Source organism: Salmo salar, chromosome 21 (genome assembly GCF_965601325.2).
Source record: "Salmo salar chromosome 21, fSalSal1, whole genome shotgun sequence".
NCBI lineage: Eukaryota > Metazoa > Chordata > Actinopteri > Salmoniformes > Salmonidae > Salmo > Salmo salar.
In genome coordinates, this window is record NC_138311.1 from 31,240,062 (window position 1) to 31,260,873 (window position 20,812).

Here is a 20,812-nt window from a genome sequence, read left to right on the forward strand (position 1 = left end):
ATGCTTTAGTCCAGGTCTGGGAGGAGATCCCTCAGGAGACCATCCGCCACCTCATCAGGAGCATGCCCAGGCATTGTAGGGAGGTCATACAGGCACGTGGAGGCCACACACACTACTGAGCCTCATTTTCACTTGTTTTAAGGACATTACATCAAAGTTGGATCAGCCTGTAGTGTGGTTTTCCACTTTAATTTTGAGTGTGACTCCAAATCCAGACCTCCATGGGTTGATAAATTGGATTTCCATTGATTATTTCTGTGTGATTTTGTTGTCAGCACATTCAACTATGTAAAGAAAAAAGTATTTAATAAGATTATTTCTTTCATTCAGATCTAGGATGTGTTGTTTAAGTGTTCCCTTTATTTTTTTGAGCTGTATATAAAACACAGGAGTATCACGTTGTTGATTACACTGGGCCTTTAAAACAGCAACATTTTCACTATTCCCCATTACAAAATGTGGAGAATTGTAGGACATTTACTATAAAACTTGTCTCACCACCATCACGGGGGGGGGGGGGGGGGGGGGCACTGAAATGTTTTGCCGCGAGTTGAGAGGACCCCAAACCAAATCTTGCTTCATACTGTACTGTCTTTGCTAGAATTGTCCCACCAGATCTCGCCTCCTCCCGCCTGTCTTCCATCTTTGAGGACATGTATTTCCATTGTTAGAGCGGTCACTCGACTGTCTTGTCAATATGAAATAAAATCTTTGTTCACGACAAATAACACACCTATCCCTCCGTAGAAGACGCACACAAAGATAAATCACAACATTTGTGTAATATGCATAGGCTAATGCAACTCAGAGGAGCGGTTGGAATTGTATGTAAATCCTCGAGAGAGTTTTATATATTGTCGGTAAATTTAGGCATTCAGATATGGTCAAATATATGGCTGAGGAGATATTTTCTGTAAATCAACAACACAATACCCATTATACAGACTAAAGTAATGGATACATATAAAAATCCATGTGATTGATCATTAGTTTTATATATTGCAATTGAACACAACCATAAGTACAATACTCAGGTAACATTTTTTTTTATATATACGCATTCTCGTATCTGCCTTTCTGAAATTTGAGAGACATCAATGTGTGCGTATGTGTTTGTGTTCGACCAACTGTGTTTGATTAGTAGGGTCTTCCTCGTGTGCCTGGAAGTCAGAAAACATCACTGGCTGGATGCCTCAATCTAGGAATTAGCAACTTTATTCAAGTAAGATAAACAATTGGGAAAAGTATACATCATACATTTGTAAACGAAATGTTTATCAATCAGTCACAAAACATGTTTTGCTTGTTTTACTGTGTAATTTAGTTGGTTTAGCGATGCTGTGGAACACCACGTGGGCCTAACGTTAAAGCTAGCGACATAGCGAAGGTTAGCCAGCTACTGCAGCGGAACTTGGCTATGGTCACTGGATCTCGCTAAGTGTTCGAACAAATGTAGTTCTCAGAATTGACTTAGCTAACTATTACAGTAGTACTAGTAACTGTTGTATACATTGTTTTGTATGTTGTTGCTATAATGTAGCCTGGTCCCAGATCTGTGTGTGCTCTTGCCTAACGGTAACGTTACTCATTTGCTGTCCTTGGCAATGGTCTCACATGGTCACTGGATCTCACCAGGTCTTCTAACAAATGTAGTTGTCAGAATTGACTTAGCTTGCTAACTATTACAGTGCTACTAGTAACTGTTGTATCCATTGTTTTGTAGCTATAATGTAGCCTGGTCCCAGATCTGTTTGTGCTCTTGCCTAACGTTACTCCTTGTCAAGCCAAACAGGACAATTCCATAAGGAGTTTTTAGCAAGGGGCAGAAACAGATTGGCACCCAGACTTGCTATAATGCACATTGTACACTTGTCTCAGCGTTTAGCCTACATAATGCTGATACACTTGCCCTTCTGTAATGCATTGAAGCCAGAAGGGCTAGCTGATGCTCCAGTTGTCATTCCATGTCTGTTCTCCAGTCCATCATCATATGATATTCATCATCACTGTCTCATCCTCCCTAGCCTGTGATATCGCCCTGATCTTGTGACCATGGGGTTGACCAAGCAGTACCTGCGCTATGCTGCCAGCGCCGTGTTCGGAGTAATTGGGAGCCAGAAGGCCAACGTGGCCTTTGTCACCATGCGAGGAGGGGAGAGAGGACGCTTTGTGGCTGTGGCTGCCTGCGAGCATGTCTTCATATGGGACGTGCGTAAAGCAGAGAAGGTGAGAGACTTGGGAGGATCTATTCATGTAGGGTTGACTCAGTGGATTTGTCAGTAGGCTACTGCTGCTGTCATAGCCGATATCAGGGTCATCATTGCTGACAGTGCTCTTATAATTGGGTCTGAAATGTCCTAACCCATGGCTGTCGATAACTCAAATAAGATGACTTGGCCAGTGATACCAAGTTGTAACTGTATATATCACCAGTATTTCCTCATAGTGAGAGATGACATATTAGGTCAGCTGTCTTCCTTAGAAACTGTCCTCTTGTCTGTCCCAGGTTCTGATTCTCAAGGGGAACAAGCACGAGGTGACGTACCTCTGCCCCTCCCCCGATGGCGTCCATGTTGCCGTGGGTTACGAGGACGGGGCTGTGCGCATCTTCAGCCTATTGAACGGCGAGAGCAACGTGTCCTTCAACGGGCACAAGTCCGCAGTCACTGTGATCCGCTACGACACTCTCGGTTCTCGGCTGGTGACCGGATCCAAGGTAAGAACAGAACTATGCTGCCGTAGAGATGGCAGAGTCCCCAAGGATGTCGACTGTCCTGACGTCATGGTCAAGCTAAGGCGTTTGCATTTAAAATATGGTTAGTAATATGCCTATTATTATCTCTCTTCTTTTCAGGACACGGATGTGATTGTGTGGGATGTGATCAACGAGTGTGGTCTGTACCGACTGAAAGGACACAAAGACGCTGTCACACAGGCCCTGTTCCTCAAAGACAAGAACCTCCTGGTCACCAGGTAGTACATCACTCATATGTAGGTCTCTGACTTTCTGTCTTGGCCCCTGGTACTGTTAAGGCGTCGGCATACTCCCTTAAAGGTGCTGAACAGTCATTCTGAAAAGTACTTTTTCTCCCATGGCTAACTACCAGGAAGTTTGAAAAGGCAGGCTGATTGGGCAGGGAGCTTATAGTCATGAGCTCGCCTTGACTGACAGGTCTTTGAAACGCCTATGTCGAGGAACTTGGATGCAGTGTTGCAGTAAAATCATCTCAAGCTAATTTGGTGATACATAAAGCAACTCAAACAACATTGAAATTGAATCAATGATATCACTTATTTTTTTTATACATCTCCCATTTGGCATGTCTCTTGTAATGCGGTTCACAGCAGCGCTGATGGATGTGTTGACATGACAACTGCTTCAGAGTTGTGAATGACCTTTTGTTCCATGCTGGCTGAATATCATGTTACCATTGGTGTATTAAAATGAGAGTTAAGGTGATGTCACCTTGTCCCCTTAATAATGAATCCAAGTTTTTGACATGAGGGAGGGGACCAGTAACTTTATGATCAAACTTTATCAATGAAGAAGCAAGTCATGTTTCATACTTTGGTTAGGTTTCCTTCAAATATCTTCAAATTTAATGAAACATTTTTTTTGGACTGTTCATGACCTTAAAAGACCGCCGCTTGAAATTCTTATGACGTTTTTGCAGAGGAGATCTTAGTTGCGTAATTTTACGTCTAACTAAGATGTTTGGTGCAGTATTTCTCAAGTGAAAAAATGTGCATGAGAACACTTTATTGAAGAATCCCTACTGTTGACCAATCACCAACGAAGGGGCGTAGCCTTCGGCTACCGACTTTGCCTTGCCTCGAGAAAAAAATGTTGTTTGCTCGAACAGCTGAAAAAACCCTTGCCGAAGACCAAAACTAACAAAAACATTCGGACGCCTTTAGTGTTCTAGCGTTGAAAGACGAGGAGCGCAGGTTGGATACCAGCTAGGGAAAGTTACACCCCCCCCCCCCCCCGATGTCTGAATGGTCTTTCTGATGTTTTCTCCAGCTCCAAGGACAGCTTTGTAAAGTGGTGGGACCTTGACACCCAGCACTGCTTTAAGACCATGCTGGGACATCGCAGTGAGGTGAGTGCTTCCTGCCTATCTTAACATTTGATTGTCACGTGTTGTTGACATTGGATGGTGTACTAAGAGGTGATTGGATCTCTTGTCTCATTAGTTAGTCATTTTGAGGGAGACTTATCTGATTGGATCACCTTGGTTGTGTGTGTGTCAGGTGTGGGGCATGGCACTGCTGAACCAAGAGAGTAGATTGATAACAGGCTCAGCTGACAGTGAGCTCCGGGCCTGGGACATCAACTACCTAGAGGAGGTAAGCACAGAGGAGCTACAATGAGCCTTCTAAACACACAACTACATATTTTGGACAATAATGAAAAAGTCAAAAATAGCTTATCTGAATAAAATGCTAGTTAAGTCCTTCATTCTCTCTCTCGGTTTGTCCGTCGTTCAGGGCAGAGAGGCTGGTGAACCGAAGGAGAAGAAAGGCAAAAGCCTACTTGATGATGATGATGATGAGGAGGAAGTTGTGGACGAGAGCCCTGAGGAGGTAGGACGGACCATGATCCTCTACAGGGCAAAACACCACAATTGGTTACCTGCAGCACAAGTTAATCAGTTCATCTAGAAAATAACTCTGAAGAAGTATAGTAGCTAGTAATGAATGGCATATGTAACGGTAGCTAACACTGTTCCGTACAGATTTTGTGTACCGCTGCATTCAAACGAGGCTGTGATGAAACTAATGGGACTGAGTGACTGTTGGCATCAAAATCCGGGGTTTAAACTACGTTTCTATTCAAGCATTGATTGACATGGTAATAGACCAATAGTTTATGAGAAAAGTTGGAAAAAAACGGACCCCTCTGATGCTGTAGGATACATTGTGACGTATCACGATGTATTGTACGACACGCATTAAGCAACACGTGTGCCGTACAGCCTTTCCACCAGGGGTAGCACTTCTCTCGCAGATTAAAACAAGGAAAGGGGGATGGATACCTAGTCAATTGTACAACTGAATGTATTCATTGTTTGCGTCATCACTGCAAGCCATCATGACTCAAAAGCCGCTGTTTACTTCTGAAGATAACTTTAGCGTCGCTCTGAAAATCCGATTCAAATTCGTCATAAACCTTCAAATAGGTATGTGATGACACATTATATAAATTCTTTATAGTGTTTTATTACAATTTTAGAGGTGATCAGTTGGACAAATCGGGTGAAAAAAGCCGTTTCCCCATACGACATATTTCCCCCTTTCACTATTACTCAGTAGCCTTCACTTCCCCACCCGCCATTTTTAAAAAGCCCCAACGGAGCTCCATTGCCTTCTTCAATCATGCAGAGACGGGCAGCATAAAGATCTCGTCTTTGATTTGGCTGGAAAGAGGAGAAATTGTGCCTTACAATGGTATTCATATTACAGTTGACCTGTAAGTATATATATTTTTGGGGCGCTAAAATACGGTCATGTGTACGGACCACTGTCAAGTACGGAAGTTTAATTGTTGCTGTCTAATAGCATGTGTATCTGAAATCTGTATGTGTTTCATACTTTTCCCTTGCCCTCTGTCTCTCTCTCTCTCTCTCACACACACAGAGGATCCTGAGTTGTAAGAAAGCTGGCTCTTTGCTGAGAGAGGCCAGGGACAGGGTGGTCTCCATGACTACCGATGCCAAGGCCAAGGTCCTGGCGTGCCATGTAAGTGTTGACCTTTGACTTTTTAATGTTGGTACAGTCTTACTTACCCTCCAGTCATATTGATTTATTGTCATACATTTCTCAGATCACTAATGTAATGTGTATTCTTCCCTCTGATCTTTCCTCCTTTTCCCCATCCTTCTCTCGCAGGGCTCAGACACAGTGCTGGAGGTGTTCAGTGTGCTGCCGGAGGACGAGGTGGAGAGGGTGATGGCCAAGAAGCTGAAGAGAGCCAAGAAGAAGGCCAGGTATGTTGCACACAGTAGAGATCACACTGTCACCTCAGCCACGGCAGGGACCAGTCTGCAGATAGCCCAAGTTGGGCCAGACAGATACTGCAAAGCCTTCAGAGATGATTTGAAAGAATAAAACGTGTGCAATCTAATTCCAATCAAACAAAATACTTCCAATGTTTATGAATACAGTTATGTTGATGAAATTGGTGAAATGTAAAGATGAGGTGCTGCTGCCCCCTGGTGTAGAGATGCGCAGAATGCAGAGGACGCCCCAGAGCCTGTGGTGGAGAGGAATCTGGCAAATGAGATTGTGAGACTAACCAACATCAAGGCCTCCGCCAATATCAGGTACACAGCAACACACACACGCGCACTCTCTCACACACACACACACTCAATCAATCAACCAACCAACGTTTTGTGTCACGCATATCCCAGATGGGTGGACTGCCTGATGTGTGCGGGTGGGGAGTTGAAGATAGCCATGCTGCTCCAGAACAACACAGTGGAGACCTATAGCCTCAAGACGACTGACAAGAACCTCACGGGCACTAAGACCTCCCGGCTCACCCTGGGAGGCCACCGCACCGATGCCCGCACGCTGGCCTTCAGCTCAGACAACATCGCTATCCTCTCCGCCTCTGGGGACACCGTCAAAGTCTGGAACAGGTGGGAAAGTCAGGTCACACAGGACTGACCTGACTGTGTGGATCACTGTACAAGTTAAATCTAGTTCACTAAGCTGACTTTCCAGCATCTTTTAAAGGTGACACCTAGACACATACTATATTATGAGCAGTTTTATACATTCTGATTGGGTGTCTAACGGGAAGTCTCTCCCACGTCACAGGTCTACCCTGCAGGTGATTCGCACCATGGCGTGTGAGTACGCCCTCTGCTCCCTGTTTGTCCCTGGAGACAGGCAGATTATCCTAGGAACCAAGGTAACACGCATGCACACACTAACGTACACCAAACTACTGTAGATGTGTGTTATCCAGTATTAAACTATTGTGTGTAACCCAGGCTAACCTTCTCTCTATCAGAGTGGTAAGATTCAGATCTTTGACCTGGCATCAGGAACCCTTATGGAGACTGTCGACGCCCATAACGGAGCTCTGTGGTCCCTCTGTCTGTCTCCTGATCAGGTACTGTCTGTATCTGCCTCTCTGTCCATGTTGAACATCATCCACCATACATGTAGTGTTTTCATGGGTCTCAGCTTCTAAAGTGCCAATCTCCATTACAACTCCATAGGCCCCTTATCTGTAGACAAAAGACCATAAAATAGTATAATTTCTATTTTTAAACATTCCCATTTGCTCTGACTGTTTATTTGACTGTAATTATGTGATTTCCTCAGAGGGGGATAGTGACTGGCGGGACTGACAAGAGAGTGAAGTTCTGGGAGTTTGAGCTGATTATGGACAAAGACGCTGCACAGAAGTAAGCCAAGCTTTATTCCTTCTGTTTCACATAGTGTCAATAACACTTAGAATGCGGTTTCATACCAGAGGCAACTGGTTTTATGCCCAGTCAGGCTGCATGCTTTTATCAAGTGAGCACTTGACTGGAGTTTCTGTTTACTCTGCTCTAATTGTTTGTGTTGCAGGAGGCTGACGGTGAAACACATGCGTACACTGCAGCTGGATGAGGATGTGTTGTGTGTGAAATATTCTCCTGACCAGAGACTGTTGGCTGTCTCCCTGCTGGACTGCACCGTCAAGGTCTTCTACACAGACACACTCAAGTTCTTCTTGTCTCTGTATGGACACAAGCTGCCTGTGCTCTGCCTGGACATCTCTCATGTGAGTACCGGTACTCATCCTAGCAACCCCAAACGAAAAGCGAATGTAATGAGTGACAGTAGATGAATATGGAATGTGCATACTTGTGTGTGTTGGTTAAAGTTGCTGCGTGTATGTTTTCAATCTGTCTTGTCTCTGAATGTTACTTGTCCATCTCTCAGGACAGTGCCTTGATAGCAACTGGCTCTGCAGACAGAAACGTCAAGATCTGGGGTCTGGACTTTGGGGACTGTCACAGATCTATGTTTGCCCACGATGACAGGTACAGAAAAAATACGACATATATATACACACACAGTTGCAAGAAAAAGTATGTGAACCCTTTGGAATTACCTGGATTTCTACATAAATTTGTCAAAAGAATTTGATCTGATCTTCCTCTTAAGTCACAACAATAGACAAACACAGTGTGCTTCAACAAATACCACACCAATTATTGTATTGTCTATATTGAATACATCACTTAAACATTCACAGTGTAGGTTGGAAAAAGTATTTGAACCCATTGGCTAATGACCAAAAAGCTAATTGGAGTCAGGACCTGGAGTCCAATCAATGAGACAAGATTCGAGTTGTTGGTTAGAGCTGCCCTGCAATATAAAAAACACTCACAAAATCTGAGTTTGCTATTCACGTGAAGCATTGCCTGATGTGAACCATGTCTTGAACAAAAAAGATCTCAGAAGACCTACGATTAAGAATTGTTGACTTGCATAAAGCTGGAAAGGGTTACAAAAGTATCTCTAAAAGCCTTGATGTTCATCAGTCCACCGTAAGATAAATTGAGAAAGTTCAGCACTGTTGCTGCTCTCCCTAGGAGTGGCCGTCCTGCAAAGATGACTGCAAGAGCACAGCACAGAATGCTCAATGAGGTTAAGAAGAATCCTAGAGTGTCAGCTAAAGACTTACAGAAATCTCTGGAACATGCTAACATCTCTTTGACGAGTCTATGATATGTAAAACACTAAACAAGAATGGTGCTCATGGGAGTGCACCACTGAAGAAGCAACTGCTGTCCAAAAAAACATTGCTGCACGTCTGAAGTTTGCAAAAGAGCACCTGGATGTTCCATAGCACTACTGGCAAAATATTCTGTGGATGGATGAATCTACAGTTGAGTTGTTTGGAAGGAACACACAATACTGTGTGGAGGAAAAAAAGGCTCAGCACACCAACATCAAAACCTCATCCCAACTGTAAAGTATGGTGGAGGAGCATCATGGTCTGGGGCTACTTTGCTGTCTCAGGGCCTGAACAGCTTGCTATCATTGACGGAAAAGTGAATTCCCATGTTTATCAAGACATTTTGCCGGAGAATGTAAGGTGATCTGTCCGCCAATTGAAGCTCTGTCTTAGGTCATTTAGGATCACCACTTTATTTTAAGAATGTGAAATGTCAGAATAATAGTAGCGAGAATTATTTATTTCAGCTTTTATTTCTTTCACCACATTCCCAGTGGGTCAGAGGTTTACATGCACTCAATTAGTATTTGGTAGCATTGCCTTAAACATTTTAAACTTGGGTCAAACGTTTCGGGTAGCCTTCCACAAGCTTCCCACAATAAGTTGGGTGAATTTTGGCCAATTGCTCCTGACAGAGCTGGTGCAACTGAGTCAGGTTTGTAGGCCTCCTTGCTCGCACACGCTATTTCAGTTCTGGCCAGAAATTTTCTATAGAATTGAGGTCAGGGCTTTGTGATGGCCACTCCAATACCTTGACTTTGTTGTCCTTAAGCCATTTTGCCACAACTTTGGAAGTATGCTTGGGCTCATTGTCCATTTGGAAGACCCATTTGCGACCAAGCTTTAACTTCCTGACTGATGTCTTGAGATGTTGCTTCAATGTATCCACATAATTTTCCATCCTCATGATGCCATATATTTTGTGACGTGCACCTGTCCCTCCTGCAGCAAGCACCCCAACAACATGATGCTGCCACCCCCGTGCTTCACGGTTGGGATGGTGTTCTTGCAAGCCTCCTCCTTTTTCCTCCAAACATAACGATGGTCATTATGGCCAAACAGTTCTATTTTTGTTTTATCAGACCAGAGGACATTTCTCCCAAAAGTACGATCTTTGTCCCCATGTGCAGTTGCAAACCATAGTCTGGCTTTTTTATGCCGGTGTTGAGCAGTGGCTTTTTCCTTGCTGAGTGGCCTTTCAGGTTATGTCGATATAGGACTCGTTTTACTGTGGATATGGATACTTTTGTACCAGTTTCCTCCAGCATCTTCACAAGGTCCTTTGCTGTTGTTCTGGGATTGATTTGCACTTTTCGCACCAAAGTACGTTCATCTCTAGGAAACAGAACGCGTCTCCTTCCTGAGCGGTATGACGGCTGTGTGGTCCCATGGTGTTTATACTTGCGTACTATTGTTTGTACAGATGAAGGTGGTACCCTTCAGGCATTTGGAAATTGCTCCCAAGGATGAACCAGACTTGTGGAGGTCTACAATGTTTTTTCTGAGGTCTAGGCTGATTTCTTTTGGTTTCCCATGATCTCAAGCAGAGAGGCACTGAGTTTGAAGGTAGGCCTTGAAATGCATCCACAGGTACACCTCCAATGGACTCAAATGATGTCAAGTGATGTCAATTAGCCTATCAGAAGCTTCTAAAGCCATTACATCATTTTCTGGAACTTTCCAGGCTGTTTAAAGGCACAGTCAACTTAGCATATGTAAACTTCCGACCCACTGGAATTGTGATACAGTGAAATAATCTGTCTGTAAACAAGTGTTGTAAAAAGTATTTGTGTCATGCACAAAGCAGATGTCCTAACCAACTTGCCAAAGCTATAGTTTTAACAAAAAATGTGTGGAGTGGTTGAAAAATGAGTTTTAATGACTCCAACCTAAGTGTATGTAAACTTCCGACTTAAACTGTATAAGTGTAAGTAATAAACTCAGGGAAAAAATCAACGTCCTCTCACTGTCAACTGCGTTTATTTTCAGCAAACTTAATATTTGTATGAACATAACAAAATTCAACAACTGAGACATAAACTCAACAAGTTCCACAGACATGTGACTAACATAAATGGAATAATGTCTCCCTGAACAAAGGGGGGGTCAAATTCAAAAGTAACAGTCAGTATCTGGTGTGGCCACCAGCTGCATTAAGTACTGCAGTGCATCTCCTCATGGACTGCACCAGATTTGCCAGTTCTTGCTGTGAGATGTTACCCCACTCTTCCACCAAGTGACCTGCAAGTTCCTGGATATTTCTGGGGGGGAATGGCCCTAGCCCTCACCCTCCGATCCAAAAGGTCCCAGACGTGCTCAATGGGATTGAGATCCGGGCTCTTCGCTGGCCATGGCAGCACACTGACATTCCTGTCTTGCAGGAAATCACGCGCTGGTGGCATTGTCATGCTGGAAGGTCATGTCAGGATGAGCCTGCAGGAAGGGTACCACATGAGGGAGGAGGATGTCTTCCCTGTAACGCACAGCGTTGAGAATTCCTGCAATGACAACAAGCTCAGTCTGATGATGCTGTGACACACCGCCCAGACCATGACGGACCCTCCACCTCCAAATCGATCCCGCTCCAGAGTACATGCCTCGGTGTAACGCTCATTCCTTCGACAATAAACCCGAATCCAACCATCACCCCTGGTGAGACAAAACTGCGACTCGTCAGTGAAGAGCACTTTTTGCCAGTCCTGTCTGGTCCAGCGACGGGGGGTTTGTGCCCATCGGCGACGTTGTTGCCGATGATGTAAGGAAGGTCCTCACTAGACAACAGGCCTACAAGCCCTCAGTCCAGCCTCTCTCAGCCTATTGGGGACAGTCTGAGCACTGATGGAGGGATTGTGCGTTCCTGGTGTAACTCAGGCAGTTGTTGTTGCCATCCTGTACCTGTCCCGCAGGTGTGATGCTCAGATGTACCGATCCTATGCAGGTGTTACATGTGGTCTGCCACTGCGAGGACGATCAGCTGTTCGTCCTGTCTCCCTGTAGTGCTGTCTTAGGTGTCTCACAGTACGGACATTGCAATTTATTGCCCTGGCCACATCTGCAGTCCTCATGCCTCCTTGCAGCATGCCTAAGGCACGTTCACGCAGTTGAGCAGGGACCCTGGGCATCTTTCTTTTGGTGTTTTTAGTCAGTAGAAAGGCCTCTTTCGCGTCTTAAGTTTTCATAACTGTGACCTTAATTGCCTACCGTCTGTAAGCTATTAGTGTCTTAACGACCGTTCCACAGGTGTATGTTCATTAATTGTTTATGGTTCATTGAACAGGAAACAGTGTTTTAAACCCTTTACAATGAAGATCTGTGAAGTTATTTGGATTTTTACAAATTATCTTTGAAAGACACGGTCCTGAATAAGGGCCGTTTTCTTTTTGTTGTTGAGTTTTATATATATTAATATGAATATAGAATATACTGCAAGAACACATCATCCTAAGCTGTCAGCCATATGGTCAGTGTGGAAGCTTGACCAACGGTCTTGAATGATATAATTTAATAGATGTTGGCTCCACTCTCCCCATTTCCAGTAAAATATTTCATTTAATCTCCAGTTTCAGAAACACTGTCCTTGTTAGCTGCCTCTGACCGATGACATCACCCCATCTGCTCTTTCATGTCGCCATTTTTTTCTCTCTTTTCTCAGCGTCATGTTCCTTCAGTTTGTCCCCAAAACCCATCTGTTCTTCACAGCGGGGAAGGACAAGAAGATAAAACAGTGGGACGCAGACAAATTTGAGCACATCCAGACCTTAGAGGTGACATTCACTCCCGTGCTGTTAGCTACATTTCCCATATAGAGATGAGGTCTAGAATTCATGATAACATTTTGGGGAATATTGATAAGTGACATAACCAATTACCTAAATGCTCTTTTTTTTCCCATTGGAGGAATTACATTTCCCTTCCTTAATTGACTAAATTGAAAATGGATTTGACCCCACCCCTAGTGTTGACCTTTAACCGCTGACCCATGTGTGTGACGTGCTATCCTCAGGGTCACCATCGGGAGGTTTGGTGTCTGGCCATCAGTCCTAACGGGGACCACATTGTGTCCTCGTCCCACGACAAGTCCCTGAGGCTCTGGGAGAGGACCAGAGAACCCATCATCCTGGAGGAAGAGAGGGAGATGGTGGGTAGTGGTACCCCAGAAACATGCTTTCTCTGTGGGTAAAAGGGAAGGGAGATAGTGGACACCAATCAGGTTTTATCTTGAACTTTTTCACCCTCTCAAATGTTTTTCTTTAGGAGAGAGAGGCTGAGTTTGAGGAGGGCATGGCCAAAGGGGATGAGCCTGTGGTAAGTGCTGACTTTATTTCAAACCAGTGGAAATGAAATTGTTTGTTTTCTCAGTGTCGTTCAGTCTCGTTGATGTCTGGTGTGTCTCACAGGTTCCAGGAGAGATCAAAGATGCAGAGGCAGCACCAGCGGCGAAGAAAACCATAGAGACAGTCAAAGCTGTAAGTCTCCATGTCAAGTAACTAGACTGCAGAGATGGAGAGGTTGTGTGTGTGTGTGCACGTTCGGATAGGTACGTGTGTAGTTTGTAATGGCCGGTGTGTGTGTGTGTCTCTTCAGGCTGAGCGTGTCATGGAGGCTCTGGAGCTGTACAGATCAGAGAGCAGGAAAATGGAGGAGCATCAGATAGCCTGCCAGTCAGCTGGAAAACAGTTGTCTCCACCTAAGGCCAATCCTGTCCTTGTGGCCTTTGGAAACGTTTCTGTAAGTTTTCTTTTTTTAATTCCATCTGAAATGATCATACTACATACATAGCCCAGGGTACTAGTTCTGATCCTCACTAATCTATCATGTTAACTTAGTAACCACGTCCTCCTGCCTCTCTTGCAGCCGTCTCGCTACGTCTTGGACGTAATAAAGAAGGTCCGGTCCAGTGAGCTGGAGGTGTCTCTGCTGGTCCTGCCGTTCCCCTACATTCCAGACCTGCTGTCTCTCTTCAACTGCTATGTCCAGGACGGCCTGGAGGTGGAGCTAGTGTGCCGTTGTCTCTTCTTCCTGCTCAGGTATGCTAGCCTCGGACGCCAGGCTTCTCAAGTAGTGTGAAAACCTGGAGAAGTTGTTCTCAGGAGGAGGTGGAGTCTAGATTCAAACTAGTGACGCGTTGCCACTTATCAAACCAATCAACTATTTTGAATGGGTGGAGCTCCAAAAATATGTGCTGTTTCTGAATAATTTTCTGGCTTGCAACAAGCTAGCTACCATTAAGAGAAAAAAAATGGCACTGCATAGGCTAATAAATCTTTGTCTGACACACGGTAGGAAAAGAGGCACAAACAAAATGGGGAAAACAAGGAAATGTCTCTCCTGAAAAGAAACGTCTTTTCTACTCCGAGCCAATAAAATGTGAGCGTTAACAACCAGCGCTTCCTTTCAATCGCAAAATCCAATTCTAAAGTTCTCCAGACTTACAATAGTCGAGTCAACACGACGAGATTTGGAAGGATGACCCCTTGAGACTTATGGTTATGCTAACAAACAACCTCACACCAATCATAAGTGTTTTTTACTCAGTTTGTGTGTTTCTCACATATGCAAACAACCTCACACAAGTGTGTGTCTGGTGTCTCTAAGGTACCTGAAGTGTGAGCGTGAGTAGATGAGCCTAAAGTAGTGTGTCAGTTTTCACTGTGCTTGTCCTTGTCTCTCCAGAATCCACTTTGGCCAGATCTCCAGTAACCAGATGCTGCTGACCGTCATAGACGAGCTGAGAATCAACACCATCTCTAAAGTCAGAGAGATCAGGGTGAGTCTAATCGGAAAATATAGAAAATGTACTCTAAAGGCTAATGATCCTCAAGTCATATAAAACTGTATCTCTTCTTCTGCTCCAGGATGTTCTGGGATTCAACAGTGCTGGTCTCCAGTTCCTCCAGAGGGAGGTCGAGAGCAAAGAGGAGGTCATGTTTTTCGCAGACGCCACCGGTCTCCTTAAAGAGAAGAGGAGGAAGAGGAAGAAGAGAGAGAGAGCTATTCTCACTATTGCCTGAATCACCACAGGATTTTATATATATACACCCCACATCATGACCAGTAGGCTACTGCAGGGGTGGCCTTAAGCAGAGAGATTTACGCTGTTAGTTTTATATCTGAACTGTTATAGGATCCTGATAGGACATAACACTGTGTTATTCAATGACATGCTTCATTTCCCAAATAAACTGTGTCTGAGTTACTCATGTTGAGCCTCACTCCCTCAGGTTTTACAGAAGGCCTGTGAATGAATAAATCCACTGCTCCCTAACTCAAGTCCAAAGGACGTACTGTATGTATACACAGCAGATCCCTCTGCAACCACAGGCTCGTATAAAACACATTCATATAAAACTCCTTCTTTAATAGTTACATTTCGAGTTGGACTTTTCCCTCCCTGGTTGGTCTTAGCTTCCTGTCACATGGGGTTTGGACAGGTATGATTTAGGCCTGTTTCTCTGGGTCTTCCTGTAACACAGCCTAGGGGAGTGATTCATGGCTGGATCAGGGCCAAACCGGACTGAAGTGGGCTTCAGGGGGGGGGTGGGTGTCAGATCAGTCACAGGCCACCAAGACTACTGCTCCCAAAGAGCACACAGGACAGAACTAGATTCAGTCAGCTACTGGGAACCCCTCCTCCCTCTCCACAGTTATTTTTATACTGCCATCAGTGGGAGAAAGAGGCAGATTCAGCTTTATTTCACTGCTCTTGTAACCCAGGCTGAATTTACGGGGTCTATACCTCGTGTACGTAGACTACATATTTCAAGGAGACTAGCAAGACTAGAGTATAGTACCCAGATCTGCCATCTCAGTTTTCAGCGCCAAATTTTGCTGAAAGATGGACTGCTTGCATTTTCCCACCCAACCCTGAATGTTAATCCTGTAACAGCAGTGTTTCACACCTACATCAAACACGTTTTGTGTGTTTATATCCTGACCGCAGGGTGCCATGAATTAATGAAATGGACACCTTAAAAAACCTCCCTCTGTTCACTTTTTAATCTCAGTCAGACAAAAAACAAATTTACTCTGTATTTATAAGGCTGTAAAAAGGGACGGCAACTCTTTACGAGGCTGGATTTGGCTCTTTAAGCCATAAATGTCACACCTACCAAAATTAAAAATTCTTCAGAAAAAACCTGACTCAGACACACACACACAAACCCAACAGCAATAGATTCCAAAAATTCATCTCAAATCTAAATGGCATTCGAATGCATAATTTATTATTAAAACAGAATGAAAACTTTTAGATACAGTATTTAGCAAACATGACCCCAAAATTACCCCAAGTTACTTTTCAGTGAAACTATGAACTCAATTTAACCGTGCCTTATTCAGTACAGCCTCCAGCACACTTTTCCAGTTTAATGTGTGTAATGTCTTTCTCTGCCTCAAACAATATCTAAAAGTGAGGGATTTCATAGCAATATTTCCCTGGTGTTTTGTCAACCTGTCATATTCTGGCTGTTAACCGAACACACAGTGAGTGAAATGTTTATGATGTTTCCTCCCTCCATCTCAGTCATCTGCACTGTGGCTACAGCTACTCATGGACCCCGAGTTTATTATTCATTTCAGCTTCATAGCTTTTCACAGACAACAGGCCAGTGTACCTGGGAGAAATGGTGGTGGGTTCCATAGCTGTGACTGTTCCTGAAAATGACAGACTCTTGGCTCTTCAGATGAGTAAACTGTCAAGAGAGAAATTTAGAATAAGCGCTTACCTCTAGTAGTCCTATTTAAAAGGTGTTCCTGGATAAATTACTATGGATTGACAAATCCAGTTTCAAGATTAGTGTTTATAAGAGAATGGAATAACTATCAAAAAGTAAGCTATAAGTACACAGGTCAGGTAGAAAGCAGATATGTATCTATTGTAATTGCTGCGTTCATGCAGAAGACCCCTCCCATATGTACAAAAGTGTTGAGGCTGTACAGATAATATGATGACATGCTGTATCAGGTGTGCCAAGTACAATGTTTTCCAAAATAGTCAGCCGTGGCACACTGTTGGATTGGAGCGAGAGAGAAAATAGTAGTTTTTTTCTTCAGTGGTGTATTGGCTTAGACAGTCAACAAGCTCCCGCAGTCTCACGGCAGAATTAAATGTTCATTCATGTTTCTCAAATTTCGAAGGTGTTCCAAATGTCAAAATTCAAATTGTTTAAGGTTAAGTTTAGGCATTAATGCTGAAATCTTAAGGTTAGGCATTAACTCCGAAGGGTTAAGGTTTGGGATAGGCTCAAAACAAAAATCTCAAAAATAACTTTCCATCACTGGTTTCTAACAGGCCTCTAATGCACCAGAGGCATTAAAATCCACATTTTTAAGGTTATGGTAAAATTGAGGCATTAACTCCGAAGAGTTAAGGTTTGGGATAGGCTTAATCCAAAAATCTCAAAAACAACATTCAATCATTGGATTCGAACATGCAACCTTTTGCACGCCATATGGTGAGGCAGACACTCACTGTTGGCCCTAGTGGCTGGTTTCTATCTCCTGACCATCTCCCAATGTCTAATACTGACTTGTGTCACGGGTGACCTAGCTGAGACAGTAGGCTACACTACTGAACTTGACCACTGGGTGGAAGGCTTACCTTTCCCAAAACACTTGGCGGCAGCCACATATGGCATCCATGTGAATCTAAAGGCCCCTATCCAAGTGTAGATTACAGCCCTAGCACCTGTTCTGCTGTTCAGCTCATAATGGTTAAGGTTAGGACAGGGTCCAACACTGACTGACCACTGATCCAAACCCTACGTCAATACAGCATCGTCATCACATTAGTTGCATACCACAGCATGGAGGTGACCGACCCCAAATAATCCATTATCCATAGTGTTCAAGTTCAAACAGAACATGACCCATATCTTTCACATAGATTTATATGTCTTCTAGTATTACAGTGTCAGTGTGACATTTCTTTGGCCTCTGTTTGGATGCTTTTGCTTAGCAACCGCAAACAAGTCTGAGAAGTTGTTCAGATGAGCTATGAGCAACACCTGCTGAACTAGAGGACGTGTTCAATTTTTCGAACAGATTGAAACAGTGAACAGTAAGTTAACAATTAGTCAGTTAGTCAGTGAGTGAATCATTTCAAAAGTCATTTACTCTAGTGAGACGTGTTAGGTTAAATCTGCATCCAGCACTCTAGCTGAATAAGCCTGCAGCTACCTGAGTAAGATATGGGGTGGCATGATCGGTCCGAGGAGACCCTGAGTCATAACCTGGTTGCTATGGGAGCGCGGCAAGAGACGGTGAGGGTTTGGTGGTCGTCCAGTCAGGGTCTAAGTGATGAGGTGGCAGAACGCTCAGTCATGCCCAGCTCTGACCACCTCTCTCTGGGGTAGTTACCATATGAACGCTCCCTTTATCTGCCTCTGCCCTTCTACTCTATTTACCTCTTCTTTTTATTTTGTTTCTATTTGAATTTTTTATTCACTGTGGCGTTATTTTTCTGAATAACCCCGTATGGTTAGTGTGTCTTGCATTCTTTCTGTTCTATCTCCCACCACATTCATAAAGCTACAGCAGTCATGTGGATGAACCATGATTTCCATCTAATTATTTCAACATTTGAAAAAGTAGATGGAAATATTTTATAATAGGATTCCCATTTCTTCATTATCCATTCCAGCAGTGTTCCATAGAGAGTTATGGCTGTTATACTGCAGCCCGAGGAGGTGAAAGTGGTGGCGCTCCCTCCACAGAGGCAGTCAGTCACACATGTCGAGTGGGTCAGCAGCACGCCTCCACTCATCTGGGCGGAAGAGAGGAACATGGTTTAATAGTCTGGAGAGATCAGGGGAGAGGAAACCATTTCTCCCCCTGCCCCACACCGGGGTCAACCCTCCCTGGGCCCTTATGAAGCCCCCCATACGGACACGCACACGGACATGGACACGCACACACAAACAAATACAGAAACAGACACACATCCATCCCATTATCTGAAAACAGACATACAAACGCACACACACTTTCACCTTTCAAGAGCTCTCCCCAGAAATCCACATAGCTGATGTAATTAGTCATTTTAGAGCCCTGCACTTCATATTACTACCCATAAACAGACATTCAATACTTTCCTTTGAGAGCCCTGTTTATCCTAGAGTTTTATAGTCCATGCTGGACCTCTCCGTGTTTATTCTCTAGAACAATAATGCCACTATACTCCACTGCTGGAATGCAATTAATTTGTCCAATTAAACACAGAAAATAAATACAAACCCATTAGACTAGCTCTGCTCCGAAAACACTTGAACAACGGCACTCTGCCTGAGGTTTTATGGAGTAGGTTTTAAAGCAGCAGGGCTGATGGATGAAATGACATGGAATGAGATGTTTGTCAAAGGTTTAATCAGTTATTATCTAAATATACTTTGACATAAATCTGGATTACACACAAGTAGTGGGGACTTAGTTTGTGAAAGGAAAAACACTGTGGAAACTAATGGAATATATACACTTTCACAAAGTAGCTACTGAGCACAATATCTTTGTCAAATGGATAAATGGATATAGTAGACCGTATTATGCTACAAACCATGAAGTAGCTTAAATACACAAAGCATGTATTGCAATGAGCATCATTAAAGCTAAAGCAATGAGCATCATTAAAGCATTAGGAGGGGGCATACAGTGCCTTTTCGGAAGGTATTCAGACCCCTTGACTTTTTCCACATTTTGGTAGATTACAGCCTTATTCTAAAATTGATTAAATGTTTTTTTTTTCAATTTTTCAATCTACACACAATACCCCATAATGACAAAGAAAAAACAGGATTTTAGAAATATTTGCTAATTTATTAAAAATAAAAAACAGAAATATCACATTTACATAAGTATTCAGACCCTTTACTCAGTACTTTGTTGAAGAACCTTTGGCAGCGATTACAGCCTCAAATCTTATTGGTTATGACGCTACAAGCCTGGCACACCTATATTTGGGGAGTTTCTTTTATTCTTCTCTGAAGATCCTCTCAAGCTCTGTCAGGTTGGATTGGGAGCGTTGCTGCACAGCTATTTTCAGGTCTCTCCAGAGATGTTCGATCAGTTCTGAGCTCTGGCCAGGCCACTCAAGGCCATTCAGAGACTTGTCCCAAAGTCACTCCTGCGTTGTCTTGGCTGTGTGCTTAGGGTCGTTGTCCTGTTGGAAGGTCAACTTTCGTCCCAATCTGAGGTCATGAGCGCTCTGGAGCAGGTATGCATCAAGGATCTCTCTGTACTTTTCTCTGTTCATCTTTGCCTCGATCCGGACTAGTCTCCCAGTCCCTGCCGCTGAAAAACATCCCCACAGCATGATGCTGCCACCACCATGCTTCACCGTAGGGATAGTGCCAAGTTTCCTCCAGATGTGACGCGTGGCATTCATGCCAAAGAGTTTAATCTTGGTTTCATCATACCAGAAAATCTTGTTTCTCATGGTCTGAGAGTCTTTAGGTGCCTTTTGGCAAATTCCAAGTGGACTGTCATTTGCCAGTCAACAGGTGGACTACAATCAATTTGTAGAAACATCTCAAGGGTGATCAATGGAAATAGGATGCATCTGAGGTCAATTTAGAGTCACATAGTAAAGGTTCTGAATACTTATGTAAATAAGCTATTTCTATTGCAAAATTGTCTAAAAACCTGCTTTCACTTTGTCATTATGTGGTATAGTGTGTAGATTGCTGAGTATTTAAAAAAATGTTATCCATTTTAGAATATGACTGTAACGTAACAAAATGTGGATAAAGTCAAGTGGTCTGAATGCATTCCGAAAGCACTGTATTTCACAGAAATGATACTCATTTAAATGTAAATGGTCTCAACAAACAATGTATTTCCTACATAGAACTATGTACAAAGTAATGCAAACAACTGTGCTAGAAATTACAATGTCCAAACAAATAATCAATCTAAGCTCTAAAAAGGCTGAAACTAATTTGTGGGATGTTTTCCTGGGGAGTGGAGTGTAGAGTGCAGTGCGTCTGTCATTGTGATGAAGTTGCTACCGTCACATTGGGAGTGAATCTCATAGGAGGCTGGACAGAGGGCCCACAATCCCCCAGACAGACA

General features: G+C 43.5%; 1 protein-coding gene across 1 annotated transcript; it reads left to right on the forward strand.

The window, feature by feature from the left end:
• Nucleotides 1-1,132: 1,132 nt before the first annotated feature.
• Nucleotides 1,133-14,945, forward strand: LOC106582083 (WD repeat-containing protein 3). The gene is made up of 24 exons (XM_014164810.3): nt 1,133-1,222; nt 2,025-2,226; nt 2,507-2,716; nt 2,855-2,973; nt 4,025-4,103; nt 4,255-4,350; nt 4,492-4,587; nt 5,641-5,742; nt 5,893-5,990; nt 6,225-6,326; nt 6,417-6,647; nt 6,829-6,922; nt 7,025-7,126; nt 7,342-7,424; nt 7,591-7,786; nt 7,948-8,048; nt 12,402-12,513; nt 12,753-12,887; nt 13,004-13,054; nt 13,147-13,215; nt 13,334-13,477; nt 13,604-13,776; nt 14,423-14,516; nt 14,605-14,945. Exons 2-24 carry the CDS (start codon nt 2,053-2,055, stop codon nt 14,758-14,760), a joined length of 2,817 nt encoding a protein of 938 aa, XP_014020285.3. The 5' UTR covers nt 1,133-1,222; nt 2,025-2,052; the 3' UTR covers nt 14,761-14,945.
• Nucleotides 14,946-20,812: the final 5,867 nt, after the last annotated feature.